This window comes from Physeter macrocephalus, chromosome 17 (genome assembly GCF_002837175.3).
Source record: "Physeter macrocephalus isolate SW-GA chromosome 17, ASM283717v5, whole genome shotgun sequence".
Classification (NCBI taxonomy): Eukaryota; Metazoa; Chordata; class Mammalia; order Artiodactyla; family Physeteridae; genus Physeter; species Physeter macrocephalus.
This window is the reverse complement of record NC_041230.1, coordinates 9,906,348-9,920,405: the sequence shown is the minus strand read 5'-3', so window position 1 is coordinate 9,920,405 and position 14,058 is coordinate 9,906,348. Positions and strand designations below refer to the sequence as shown.

The following is a 14,058-nucleotide window of genomic DNA, read 5'->3' as shown; positions in this document are numbered from 1 at the left end:
AAGTCTGACCACTCCGGGTTGTGGTTCTGATTATGTGTGAATCTCCTTCCTTTGACTGGGGGGCCAGCAGGATAGAGGCCGGTATGTTCACTGCGGAAACCACTGTGCCCTCTAGCACAGGGCCTGACACACAAGAGAGCAATAAATATTTATCCTGGTTATGGGGAGTGGGTTGTGAGGGTTGCTAAGGGTGTTGTCCCTTGTGCCCCCTCTCCAGATGCAAACTGATAACGACTGAACTGAGGATGCCCGCTTCGCGCTAGTCCGCAGTCCCTGTGCGCATGCGCTATTGCCCGGCGTTTTCCATCCCCCCCAAGCCCCTAATATGCTAATCAACGCGCTCCGGAGTATGGCCCCTCCGGGGAATATGCAAATCAGCTCTTCCATCGCCCGAGGCCTCCCATTGTCCCGCGCTAATATTATGCAAATGAGCAGGCCTCAGGGCCAGGATCCAGGCAGAGATGGTACCCCCACCCCACCCCCAGCGCATCCCATTCTCTGTAAGGCGCGTTCATGATCGATCACGCACGCGCAAGCCTTGCAGTTTCCCGTTCCGTCCGGCTGCGGACTGTACCAAGTAAACCCGGACAGCGAGGGGCAAGGCCCGGAACCATGCGCGAGCCTTGTCGATGGCCCGACTCAGCCCCTCTTCCCACTATGCTACAGGAATGGTCTCTCTCGCCGCGCAAGCGCCCTAGGCTCTTCACGCCCCTCGCACTCCCTTCTACCCCACTTGCAGCGCAGGCGCAAAGCCTGGGCGTGCAGCCGCTGCCGCCGAGCCGGAGCTGGGGCCGCCAGCGCCGGTGAGTGTCCGGGATGGAGATGCGCGGGGCATGCTGGGAAGCGGGCACCACGGCACCGCTGCATGATGGGAGTGACGGCTCCCGTCACGGAGGAGCCGGCAGCAGTCTTGGGCCGTGGTGGCTTGAGGGCGAAATCCAAGCTCCCTTTTCTCCCCCAACGCATCTCCGTGCCGTCCTGGGGCATCCTGGGAAAATGGGACGCCGTGCCCTAAAGCATTGTGGGAGTCTGTCAGCTAGTCGTTTTGGGCCTGGTGCATTCTGGGATTATCCTAGCTTCTTGTGGGGAACCGTCCCTTTTGTCATACACCTTCCGCTGAGCATCCTGGAAGCTTGGAGTGCTTCGACGAAGAGCGCCTTGGAAGGTGGTCATTATAGGCCCGAGGCATCCTGGGGAAAATTGCAGCAGCAGGGGGGACTGGTCCTGATGGTCCTGTCTAAGGTTTTGTTCTTGCCTCCTCTCCCTAGCGTTGTGGGAATGGGTGCCTATTATGTTCGCGCATGGCATCTTGGGAGTTGGTTGCTGTAGGCTTATGACACTGTGGGGTCTCCGGCACTGTTTGCGTTATGGTAGTGAGAGAACCTCATTTATGCCCCTCTAAGATCGTAGAAGCCTGTCTGGCCGCCATGTTCACTGTAGGAATGGGACTTGGGCACCAAGGACTGCCTCCACCTGACATCTGGAATACTCTGGAAGGGGCTTTGTGTGATGTGGGCTTGGGGAAGGGTAGGCTGCACTGGTGAGCAGTGTCTCCTGCTAATCCCATAGGAAGTTCTGATTGTCCCTGGTGTATGGTTGCCGGTTAAAATATGGAACGCCCAGTTAAATTTGAATTTCAGATTAACAACAAAAAACTATTTAATATACCCATGTTCCATGCAATATTTGAGGTGTACATTTCTAAAAGACTGTTTATCTGGAATTCAAATTTAACTGGGTATTGTATACTCCCCCCCGCCCCCACCCCGCGTACGCGGGCCTCTCACTGCTGTGGCCTCTCCCATTGCGGAGCACAGGCTCCGGACGCGCAGGCTCAGCGGCCATGGCTCACGGGCCCAGCCGCTCCGCGGCATGTGGGATCTTCCCGGACCGGGGCGCGAACCCGTGTCCCCTGCATCGGCAGGCGGACTCTCAACCACTGCGCCACCAGGGAAGCCCTTGTATACTTTTATTTACTAAATCTGGCAACCTATCCTGGCATAAAGTAGAGTTCCCAAATTAAATGAATCCCTATAGGCAATAGGGTATTATGAGAACTCTCCTCTGCCAGTTATGAATCCTCTCTGTCCTTAAAGCCCAATCCAAGTGTCTTTAGAAAGCTCACCTGCCATTGATGCCAGCTTCCCCGTGCCCCAGCCTCCTCCAGGCTTCAATCCTAATCTTTTTCTCTTTAGTCCCCAGCATTAAACTCGACCCCTAGAGCTTGAAGGGAATCATGCGTTTTCCACCATATTAGCCAGTGCCCAGCACAGGCCTTGGTATATAAGAGGTGCAGCTGAGGCTGCCAGCCCCTTCATAACTTGCTCTGCCTGGCTGTCTACTTTCAGGGAGCACAGTGGGAGAAAAAGAAGTTCTGTGTCTGTGTGTGTGTGTGTGTGTGTGTGTGTGTGTGTGTGTGTGTGTAGGGAGTATTGATGAAGAGGAAGAGAAAGGAGAGGAGTCAGAGAAGGCTTCTTGGAAGAGGCAGAGGTGGTGTTTGGCTGAGGAAAAGTATAGAGGTTCTTGTGTTTGAGGTGGGCTTTGGAGAGAGAGTAAGAATTCTCCAGGCAGACATGGGGGAAGGAGCACATTCTAGACAGCAGTTGTAGGATTTACTAAGATCCACAGATGTGGAAAGTCCTGTTGTGCACAGGGAGAGGTGAGAAGTCTGGAATGGTGGGGGTTTATAGAGGGTTGGGGTTGCGGGTAGTAATAGCCACTGCTAATGGAGTACCTGCCACATACCACCAATTTATATCAACGAGCCTACTGAATCTTCAAAAAATCTTTTCCGCTGAAGGATCATTTTATGAGAGGTAGGATGACATGGCTTCAAATCCTAGTTCACCCACCTACCAGGTGGTATGATAATTCTCTTTGTGCCTCAATTTCCTCATCTGTGCAAAGGAGATAATAATGTCTCAACGTGGTTACAAGTACGTAAGTTAAGCCCTAGAAGCCCTTTTTGTACCTAGAAGGAAACAGGCTAGAGAAGATAGGTCCTTTGTTTGAAGCTACGCAGCTAGAATGTGGCAGATTTAGGATTCAAACCTAGGCATCATCTTGCCAAGGTGTAAATTGATAAAAGAATTAGGGCAGGGACTTCCCTGGTGGCACAGTGGTTAAGAATCCGCCTGCCAATGCAGGGGACACGGGTTCGAGCCCTGGTCCAGGAAGATCCCACATGTTGTGGAGCGACTAAGCCCATGCGCCGCAACTACTGCGCTCTAGAGCCTGCGAGCCACAACTACTGAGCCCGCGCACCTAGAGCCCATGCTCCGCAACAGGAGAAGCCACCGCAATGAGAAGCCCGCGCACCACAATGAAGAGTAGCCCCAGCTCGCTGCAGATAGAGAAAGCCTGTGTGCAGCAACGAAGACCCAATGCAGCCAAAAATAAATAAAAACTAAATTAAAAAAAAAAAAGAGTTAGGGCTGACATTCACAAATCAGTGCAGCCATATTAGTTTTTTAAATATAGAACTACTTCTAGACTGGTTGGTATATCACCACTATTCCAAGTAATCCCTACCCCCAGCTGCCACTTTGGACTCTTCCCCTTGCCCCAGACTTTCCCACAGCCTAGCAAGTAAAGGGTTAATGCCTGGCGTAGGCCCATGTTCCCCTCCCAGTTCTGATTGGTGCCCATGTTGGTACTCGCTGTTAAATATTTGGAATATTACCCTTCCCCACCCCATTGAATGAGAACCAGATGGGGACATGAAGGCCCACAGAGGGGCAGAGCCTGCGGTGAAGGCTGTGTAGGCAGTCAAGGCCCTTTAGGCAGTCAAGGACAGGGTTGGGATCGGCTTTGCCTTGCCCACAACACTGAGCACACTGAGTGCTGGGGAGGCAGATGCTACGTAAAAGTTTACTGAGTCATCACAGGCCTTTCCTTCCCCTGTCCAGCATCCTTCTCTACCTGCTGTCATCCTGCATCAGAGGACTTGTGGCCGACGTGTGGCTGTGGAAAGCTGGCCAGGGAGGGCCACTGCCCAGCTGCTGCTCTGCTCCTGTCTCCTGTCCCCTCCCCTGGCCATGACAGAAACCCGTGAGCCAGCTGAGACTGGGGGCTACGCCAGCCTGGAGGAAGACGATGAGGACCTCTCTCCAGGTGAGATGGCCTTCGAGGTGGTGGTGTTGGTTTGACTGTCTTCCTCGTTTGGGATTGGGGCTCCACTGAGAAATCTGGACGGGGAGTGGCTCCTTATCTCGCTAGGTTTTCTGTTCTGATTAGGACTCTGTGCCCTGCTAGGGGATCCCTTCGTGCTGAGACTTCTGGGGGTTATAGATTGGCTGGGATTGCTCTCCTTGTTGTGATCGCTTTCTTTGCTGGAAGTTCTGGATCGGCTGTGGTCTCTCTTCTTTCTGGGAGTTCTAGATCGGCTGTAATCGTTCTCCTTGCTAGAAGTTCTAGTTTGGCTGAGATCTCTCCCCTTGCTGGAGGTTCGAGATCGTCTGAGAGCACTCTCTTTTCTGGGGGTTCTGGATCGACTGTAATATCTTTCCTTGCTGGAGGTTCTAGTTTGGCTGTGATCTCTCTCCTCACTGGAGGTTCTAGATTGACTGTGATCTTTCTCTTTTCTGAGGGTTCTAGATTGGCTGTGATTTCTTTCCTCGCTGGAGGTTCTAAATCGGCTGTGATCTCTTTCCTTGCTCGAGATTCTAGTTTGGCTGTAATCTCTCTCCGTGCTGGGGGTTCTGGAGCGGCTGCAACCGCTCTCCTTACTGGGGGTTCTAGACAGGGTGCAACCTCTCTCCTTACTGGGTGTTCTGGATTGGCTATGGACTCTCCTTGCTGGGGCTTCTAGACCATCTGCGACCTCTCTCCTTGCTGTGGGCTCTAGATCGTCTGTGACCTCTCTCTGTGCTGGGGCTTCTAGACTGGCTGTAACATCTTTCCCTTTTGGGGGTTCTAAATCGGTTATAACTTGTCCCCTTGCTGCAGATTCTAGAGTGGCTATGTCTTCCCATCTGACTGGGATTTCCTTTCCGGGTATGACTTCTTGCCTGCTATGATTTCTCTTCCAACTGTGACTTCTCACCCTGCTGTGGGCCCTCTCCCTATTGCGACTTATTGCCCTTCTGGGCATTCTAGACCAGCTGCGACTTCAGGGATGGCTGGGGGTGCTACACTGGCTGTGACTTTGGGACCTGCTGGGTGCACTACCTTGGTTGTAACTCTCGACCCTGCTGAACACTTCAGTAGGGCTGTAACTCCATCCCCTGCTGGGGATGATCATCTGACTATAACTCTTCACCCTCCTCGATGACGATGGAGACGGGCAGTAACCTTTCTCCTCGAAGGGAGTTCTAGTGGGGCTATAACTCTTTGCCCTACTCGGGGATACAGCCAGGCTGTAACTCTTCCCACATGCAAGGCTCCTGGGGCGCTGTAGCTCCTCTTTCTGCTCACATTTCTAGGCTGGCTGTCACTCCTTTCCCGGTTGTTGGTTCTCAGCTGGCTGTAACTCTTCCCCCAACTCTGTTTCTGCTGGGAAGTAGGAGTTCTCACCCTGCTGGGCATACCTGGTCTGGCACCATTCATTCTTATCCTGCTGGGGGTGCTGGCCCTGTTGGCTGACCTTTTGGAGCTGCAGCTTCCCCTTCTGCCGGGAGTTCTGCCCCCGCTGTGGGTGCCTCTGCGCCGGGGGCATCTTACCCTGCTGGCCTTGCTGGCTTTGCTGGTCCTGGTGTCAGTGCTGGCCCTGGTGTCAGTGCTAGCTTTGCTAGGTGTTTGGGCCGTGCCGTGGGCTCGGGACTTCTTGCTGGGCTGGTTAGAAGGGGCTGCCTTTGTACTTGCCCATTTGGGAGATTTGGAACTGCTTGGGCTCGTGACCAAGTTAGGGGCGGTCAGAGGTTTAGTGGACACCGAGGGGCTGTTGGGCATTGCCAATTTGGTGGTCTTCAAGGAGGCAGGAGGATTGGGAGACACTGCAGGCATCGAGGGTCCCACGGACTCTGGAGACATGCTGGGCTTCCGGGCTCTCGCACGTGGAGAAGGCATGGTGGCTGCGAAAGGGCTTGTGGTCCAGGAAGTCACGGTGGACACAAAAGGCCTGGTAGCCGTGGGTGACCACCTGATTGCCTTTCCCAGGCCAACTTCGTGAAGTCACAGTGGGCAGTGAAGACTCTGGAGGGGAGGTGATGTGAAGTCAGAGGTGGGAGAAGAAAGAGGGGTGGGGCACCAGCTCAAAGCTGGAGGTGTTTCGTCTGTGGTTTGCAGCCGTTCAGCAAATGCCTCCCCAGGCTGCCTTATGCTCAGCATTGCTAGGGACACAGAGATGGGTCAGACCCAGGTCCTGCCTTCCAGGAGTCTCCAGTCTCCAGACCCAGACTGTCACTGTCCAGGCTGTCAGGGTGTGTTAGGGGGCAGGGGGAGCCCAGACGAGAGAGGCACTGACCGCCTGGGCAGTCAGGGAGGACCTCACAGAGGAGGTGACGTGGAGCTGGCGCCTTAAAGAGGAGCAGGAGTTTGCTAGTCGAGAAGGAGAGGGTCGCCGCAGGTGGGAGAAGAGCAGAGGCGAAGGCCTGGAGGAGGGAGAACAGGGCCACCCTTGTTCATTCAATCCACACATCCCATTGGGGACCCCAGATGAGTCAGAGCTGCCCCTGAGGGGTTCCTAGCCTGAAGGAGGAGACATTCTGGGGCCCAGATGGCTACAGCCTTTAGGACAGTGACAGGGGAGATGGAGCCAGGGTGGAGGGAACAGGGGAGAGACCCTCTGCCTGAAGTCATCGGGGGTGGTGACTTCATGGAGGACAGAGCCTGTGCTGGGTCCTGAAGGATGAGTGGGAGGTCGCCAGGCAGATAGAGTGGGGAACAGCGTTCCAGGCAGAAGGACCAGCCCACGCCAAGGCCTCAGGAAACATTTGTTAAATGGCAGACAGACAGCAGGACAGAGGCAGGAACAAGTAAGAGACAGAGAGAGCTGCAGGGAAGGACGGACGCTCAGCAAACATAACTTGTTCTTCTGAGCTGGGTGATGCTGGGGACCCAGCGATGAGTCAGACCAGGCCTGCCCGCTGGTCTAGTGGGAAAGGACTTTGGACGGGCACAGAGCTGAGGGTTCGGGGCTAGGACAGCCAGGGGGCAAAAGCAAGTGACCGGCTGCCTGGGATTAGATCTGGGATGCCCTCACCAGGGAGGAAGGCCTCCTTCTGGGTCCTTAAAGGACAACGGGAGACATTCCTAGCAGAGGGAATGGCATGTGTGAAAGCCGCAGAAAAGCTCTGTCAAATTGAATGCCAGGCACAAAGAAAGTGTTCTAGATGCTAGGGATGCAGTCATGAGCCAGACGAAGTCCCTGCTTTCAGAGACGGGCAGTAAACGTATAAGCAGGTGTTACATACAATACCTTGAGGAGAAAAATAAAGCAGAGTTAGGGGGCGTAGAGAGTGCTAGGGAGGGATTGCTGGTTAGACAGACTGACCAGGGTTTCACCGAAGTGACACTTGAGCAGAGATGTGACAGAGGGGAGGGATCAAGCCTTAGTCCGTGTGCAGAAAGGGTGGCAAAGGCCCTGAGGTGGGTGCCGGCCTGGGGAGTTGAGGGATGTGAGGAGGCAGTGGGGCCGGCTCAGTGGTAATGGGGTCCCCGTACGCTGCCGGGGGAAACTGAGGAAGGGGGGCCAGTGGGTGCAGGGCTAGGCTGTCACAGTCCTAGGAGATGCTTTGGGCAGGCTCCTGCCACCACGTCTGTAGAAGCCGGTATTTTGCTGCCGCCATATGGGGGCTCCCCTCTCCACACCCGCCATAACAGTTGTTGGTGTCACCCTTCCTGTACATTGACTTTCCATTTTTTCTTTTTTTTTTAAACCTAAACTTGTCCTAGGCATGTCCTTCATACCCATGAAATCACAGTAATATATCTATACTTATAAGTAAATATTTTAACTCACTTAACTAGATATATATGTAGATATATATATATATAAAACCACGTATATCAGAGTATGTATATGTGTTTTAATTTGCTGAAGTACCTGTTCAAGTGTTTGTCTCCCTAAAATGATCCAGTGTAGGCCATCACCTACATTTAGCATTCTCCCCGTTTAGCTGTGTGACTGGAGGCCAGTGAGTCGCCTAACCTCTCCGTGCCTCAGTTTCCCCACTTGTCACTTAGGGATAATAGTACCTCCCTCAGGGTTGTTGTAAGGATTAGTTGAGTTAATATATAAAAAACAAGGTTCTTAAAGTAACAGTGGACACTGTCATTGTTTTTATTACTCCTACGTCTCCTACTTTGTTCTTTTTAAACCCTTAAGATGCAGTTCTTGCAAGACGTTCATTTGCTTGACACACAGATACGGCCTGTTCTGCACGATGGGGATCCATCTGTGGGGAGAGCAGGGTCGGGCCCGGGCTGCCGTCTCCATACTGTGGCGAGTCTGAACGGGGCTCAGGGAGGGGAGAGCCGGGCACAGCCCTCTGTCCCCTGATGCCGCCGTCTTTCCTCTTCCACCCCCTCTAGGCCCCGAGCATTCCTCTGACTCCGAATATACTCTCTCAGAGCCGGACTCCGAAGAGGAAGAAGATGAGGAGGAGGAGGAAGAGGAGACCACTGATGATCCCGAATATGACCCCGGCTACAAGGTGAAGCAGCGCCTGGGGGGGGGCCGGGGGGGCCCATCCCGCCGGGCCCCCCGTGCAGCCCAGCTCCCGGGCCCCCCAGCCCAGCCCTGCCAGCTCTGTGGCCGCTCAGCCCTTGGGGAGGCCCCACCGGGCACCCCACCTTGCCGGCTCTGCTGCCCCGCTACAGCCCCCCAGGAAGCGCCAGCTCCTGAAAGCAGGGCCCTCAGGGAGGAAGAGGAGGAGCCGCCTCGGGCTGGGGAGGGCCGACCAGCTGGGAGGGAGGAGGAGGAGGAGGAGGAGGAGGAGGAGGAGGAAGAGGAGGAGGAGGGCACCTACCACTGTACCGAGTGCGAGGATTCCTTTGACAACCTCGGGGAGCTGCATGGGCACTTCATGCTGCATGCCCGGGGGGAGGTGTAGGCAGCACCCTGACCTAGGGAGCTTGGCAGAGGGGTGGGGCGGGTGGGGTGGGAGGAGGGGGCTGAGGACATCGGGGTGGTCACGGTGGTCATGGGGATGGGGTCCCACCGATCTGTGTCGTCTTAGCAGTAGTTGTGTGAAAGCCAGAATAAAAGCCAAATTCTGTGTGTCGGCCGAGTGTGCATTTGAGGTCTGTGTGTGTGTGTGTGTGTGTGTGTGTGTGTGAGCTCGAGTGTGTCAGGCGTGCGCCTGGGCATTTACTTCACCATCCCTGGGCTTCTTGGGGAAAGCTAAGGATGGTTGTTGCCAAGATAATTAACGTTTACTAAGTGCATATGTTCAATGTGGTTCCCATGTATTTCGTCATAGACCCCGTTATGTACAGGCTCAAACACAACAGAATTGTCTTGCTCGCATCATAGTCCAGGATGGGTGTTTCAGGTTGGCAGGTAACCTCCATATGGTGATTTGGGGACCCAGGCCATCCTGTAAGCCTTTTGTCATTCACATGGTCATGGCTGGGCGTCCATGGCCTGGGTTCTGTCAGAGGAAGAGGAAAGAGAGCCTGGAGAGGTACACATGTTCTCTTAGAAGTCCCAGCCTGGAGGTGGCACATAGTGCTTCCACTTATGTTCCTTTGCTGAGAGATGTCACATGGCCACAGCCTGCTGCAAGGGAGTCTGGGAAAGGCGGTCTAGCCAAGTGCCCAGAAAACGGTTTGTGGAAGACAGCTAGTGCTCTCTGCCACTTCATCCAAGAACCTTCACAAAGAGGACTTTAATTATAATCATAGCTCTGCTTCCTGAGCGCTTCCTGGGTGCCAAGCGCCAGTCCAAGAGCTTTATGTATATTGACTTAGAGAAGTTGTGCATCTAGGAACTTACAAAAATAGAACTTTAATTATAATTACAGCTGCCATTTTCCCAGCACTTACAGAGTGCTGCATTTTATTTACATGAGCTCATCGGGTCCTTAGAATAACTCTGCGAGGTAGGGACTGCGATCCATTAATTCATTTAACAAATATCTTTTAAATACTTGCTGTGTGCTAAGCATTGGGAACACACCAGTGAATAAAATAAAATCCTTGTCCTCGTGGAGCTTACATGGAGGTGGGAAGGGGCCACCGGTGGGGACAGATAGTAAACAAAAAGTAAACAAGAAAGATGTAACATATGCTGGATGGTGGTAAGTGCTGTGGAGAAAAATAGAGAAGAGAAGGGAGAACAGTTCTGGAAAAGGGTGCAGTTTTAAATAGTGTAGTCCTCCCTGGGGAGGTGACAGAGACCTAAGCAGAGACCTGAGAAAGGGAGGGAGGTAGCCTGGCACGCGGGTGGGAAGAGCTATCCAGGCGGGGGGTGGGGGGGCAGGAGCCTGCCCCACGTGTCAGTTAGGCAAGAGCAGCTGGAGGGGATAAGGGGTGGCAGAGCGGGAGCGATGAGGTCAGGGGAACAGAGGGTCGGCTTATTACAGCCTTGTGGAAACACAGGCTCTTGCTCTGAGATGGGAAGTACTAATTCACAGAAGCTTGGCACTGAAGCTCCTTTGAAAATAGAAGCCTAATTATAATAATAGCTACCATTTACTGAGCATTTACTGTGTGCCAAGCTCTGTTCTAAGGCGCTTTACATGTGTTAACTCATAGAAGCTTGGCAACTAAGAACCTTCAAGAATAGAACCTGAATTACCATAATGGCTCACAGCGGACCAGGCCCTGGGCTAAGCGCTTTATATGGACGATCACATCGGATCCTTACGAGGTAGGGACTGTTACTTATTACTCATTCATTCAACAGTGATTTATTGAGCACCTAGGAGATGCAGGCACTATTTTGGGAGCTGGGAGTAGAGTGGTGAACACAATGAACAAAAATCCCTGCCTTTGTGGAGGTTATATTATAAAGGGGAAAACAGATACTTGAATATTTAAGTAAAACGTTTAGAATGTTAGAAGGTTATAAGTGCTGTGGAGGAAAAGAGAAGGAGGATGGGGAGGCTTGTGTGTGTGTGTGTGTGTGTGTGTGTGTGTGTGTGTGTGTGTGTGTGTGAAGCAGTTTCAAATGGGGTAGTCAGGAAAGGCTTCACTAAGAAGGTGACATCAGAGCAGAGACCTAGAGGAGGAGGAACAGGCCATGTGGCTGTGGGAACAGCAAGTGCAAAGGCCCTGAGGGGTGGAACCTGCTTGGGATGTTTGTTGAAGCGCACTTGGGGCCACAAGGCTGTTGCTGAGGAAGGCAGGGGGGAGACTGGTGGGAACACAAGAGCAGAGAGGGGCAGAGAAAAGCAGAGGGGAAGAGGACCGGGTCACACAGGCCATTAATACCGACTCTGACTTCCTCTCCGAGTCTGTCGTCATCATCATAATTCTTAGAGGCGTAGGGGCTACTATCATGACCATTTTACAACTGCTGCAACCAGGGCATAGAGAGGTTGAGTAATCTTCTAGAGGTCACACAGCTGGGAAGAAGCAGAGGCCAGGTTTGAATCCAGACAACTGGAGGTAAGGCACCCAGTCTTAGCCACTAAGCCACACACCAGAAATGGCTGTCCACAGCCACCATCTGACTTGCAGGAGTGTATTTGGTCTCCAGAGTTATTGAGGTTTTTTTAATCACGTTGGTTACCAGCATTTAAAAATGGGCAGGTTTGACACAAAGATGGAAGTTTCTGGCTTCCTTGTGAGATTGATTGCTGAACCCACAATCCCATGGGGCAATAGTTTGCTGGAGCTGAATAGGGGTCACCTCCTATTAATGGGGCATTCCCTCCCGCATGCCCAGTCCCCACTGTCTAGCATCTGGACCCCTTACACCCTGCTTGCCTCACTGATTTATGGTACCTGCTTGGCCCCGAAGAGCATTAACATTCTGACACCTGTTACAGGACCTTGACCAAAGCATCTTTCAAAACCTATACTTTTCATCCTAGAAGCTCAGAATCTTATATTTATGCACTCTTTGAGACTTTCATAACCACGATAGCTTAGCATCATTGAATCTCAGAATCATCAAAGCAGAAATTCACAGCTCATTAAAACAACATGGATGGATGTTATTTCCTGGAGCAGCATGCCTAAGCCCTCTTCTGCCCTAAGACAGGGCTTTCTAAGCATAGAAGTAGCGAATTATCCATTCATCATCAGAAGTTCCTAAGGATCACGAGAGACTGGGAATCAAGAGACCTAGTCTACTGCCAGTGGGGTCATTCAGTTCTTCAGGGCCCAGGCAGGATATGGAGACCAAGCTAGGAATTCCAGAGTATTCAGTACCGGGAATTGGTTACACAGGTACTAAAACGCTGAGAGCACAAACATGGAAAAGTGAGGTAACTGAGAAATTAGTGTCTGCAAGAAGCTCCCACCTCTAGGACTGGGGTGCAGAAAGAGAAGCGCAGTGACCAGAACCCAGTGGGAGCTTGGTGGGCAGGCCACGCCACGTGTATGGCTGGTGCAGGGACTGGCTACCACACAGCTGCTGCTTAAACCCCAAGAGGGGCACAGTGCCTTGTGCTGAGAGTGTAGAAAGGTACTGGAGCCCGAACTGCTGCTGGAGGGGCTCCAGCAGGAGCCCACGGCAAGGTGAGTCCCTTCTGCCTCTTCCGGCCTTCCTTCTGCCTCTTCCGGCCTTCCTTCTGCCTGTACCTCTTGTGGGATGAACTTAAGGAAGCCAGCTCTCCAGGGAGTCTGGGAAGCAATAGCTGCAGAAAGCCCAGCCTCACGGAGCAGTGTGGAAGGGTGGGCTGAGGCTGAGAAATAGGTAAACAGCTGGGCACAGTCAAGGAGTTCTTTCTTGAGCCTCCATGGTAAGCACTGTCCTAGGTGCTGGGGATGAAGCAATGAGGAAGACAAGCCACTTGCCCTCAGAAGCTTGGATTCTAGAGGAAGGACACAGATGATGACAGAAACGCAGGGGTGATAATTCCACGGGTTGAAGAGTGCTGGGGATAAACGAAATCTGGCGAAGGGTTGGAGGTGCTACTTTAGCCACGGAGGACCTCTCTGAAGTGGCAGGGATTGAGACCTGAATAATGAGTAGGCAGCCTTGCAAAGTTCTGGGTAAGAGGGAACAGCAAGTGCAAAGGCTCTGAGGCAGATGCCAGGCTGGCATGTGTGGCTAGAGTGCAGTGAAACAGACAGAACCGGGAGGGAGTTGAGATTGCTTAATGGGCTGGGACCTAGTCATTGTTGGGTTTTGTGGGCCTGCGTAAGGCCTTTGGATGTTACTTGTGGGATGCCTTTGGAGGGTTTTGAATGAGGAGTGATGTAAGCTGACTTACATATACACAGGGGGTGGTCTGTAGTAGAGAGACTGGAAGGGTGGGGGGAGCAGTAGTGATAGCAGACCCAGCCTCCTGCTGTCTTCTTGCTCTGCCATCCTGTTGTCGCTCTCATGGTCCAAGACAGCTGGATACCATGTCCACATTCCAGGCGGGAAGGTGGAGGAAAGGCAGGTTCCTTTCTGAAGCTTGAGGACTCCACCCAGGAATTTAGTCAGAACTCAGTCACAGGGCCACATCTAGCTGCAAGGAAATCTGGGAAAGGCAGTCTTTGTAGCCAACGTGTGCCTAGCTAAAAAGTGGAAGATAGCTCAGTCTCTACCATATCCATCTCACCTGTGGGCTTTCAAAATCTCCCTCAATTCAGAGTCTGTGGTTATTGTATGCAGGGCTGTGATTATTGTATGCAGGGCATCGACCATTGTCTCTAGGGGCAGGGCAGGTAACGCAAGGGAGTAAAACTGGTCCAGTGGAACTCAGCCCAGGGTTGGGCCTTTCAAGAGCTGAAAATAGGATCTTAATGGAATATCTCCCTGTGTTGGCCAAATACAACAGGAAACAGAAGGTATCTCTGTTTGACTCCAAACCAGTTTCCCCACAGGGCCCGGCCAGGTCTGCCCTGAGCTCCCCACTCCCCATGCCCTTATGTTCTCTGGGAATTCCTGCTCAAAAGCCAGAGTTTCTTGTTTAGACATTTTATTATGGACCTTTTGTTTTTAGATACTATTTCTGTTTATTCATGCCATCTCACCTACACATACAAAAAATATTCCGTGACCAGAATAGTACA

General features: G+C 52.6%; 1 protein-coding gene across 1 annotated transcript; it reads left to right on the top strand.

Moving 5' to 3' along the window:
• The first annotated feature begins 611 nt into the window (after nt 1-611).
• ZNF428 (zinc finger protein 428) lies at nt 612-8,993 on the top strand. Its single transcript, XM_007107684.3, has 3 exons — nt 612-803; nt 3,909-4,113; nt 8,473-8,993. Exons 2-3 carry the CDS (start codon nt 4,038-4,040, stop codon nt 8,991-8,993), a joined length of 597 nt encoding a protein of 198 aa, XP_007107746.2. The 5' UTR covers nt 612-803; nt 3,909-4,037.
• The last annotated feature ends 5,065 nt before the right edge of the window (nt 8,994-14,058 follow it).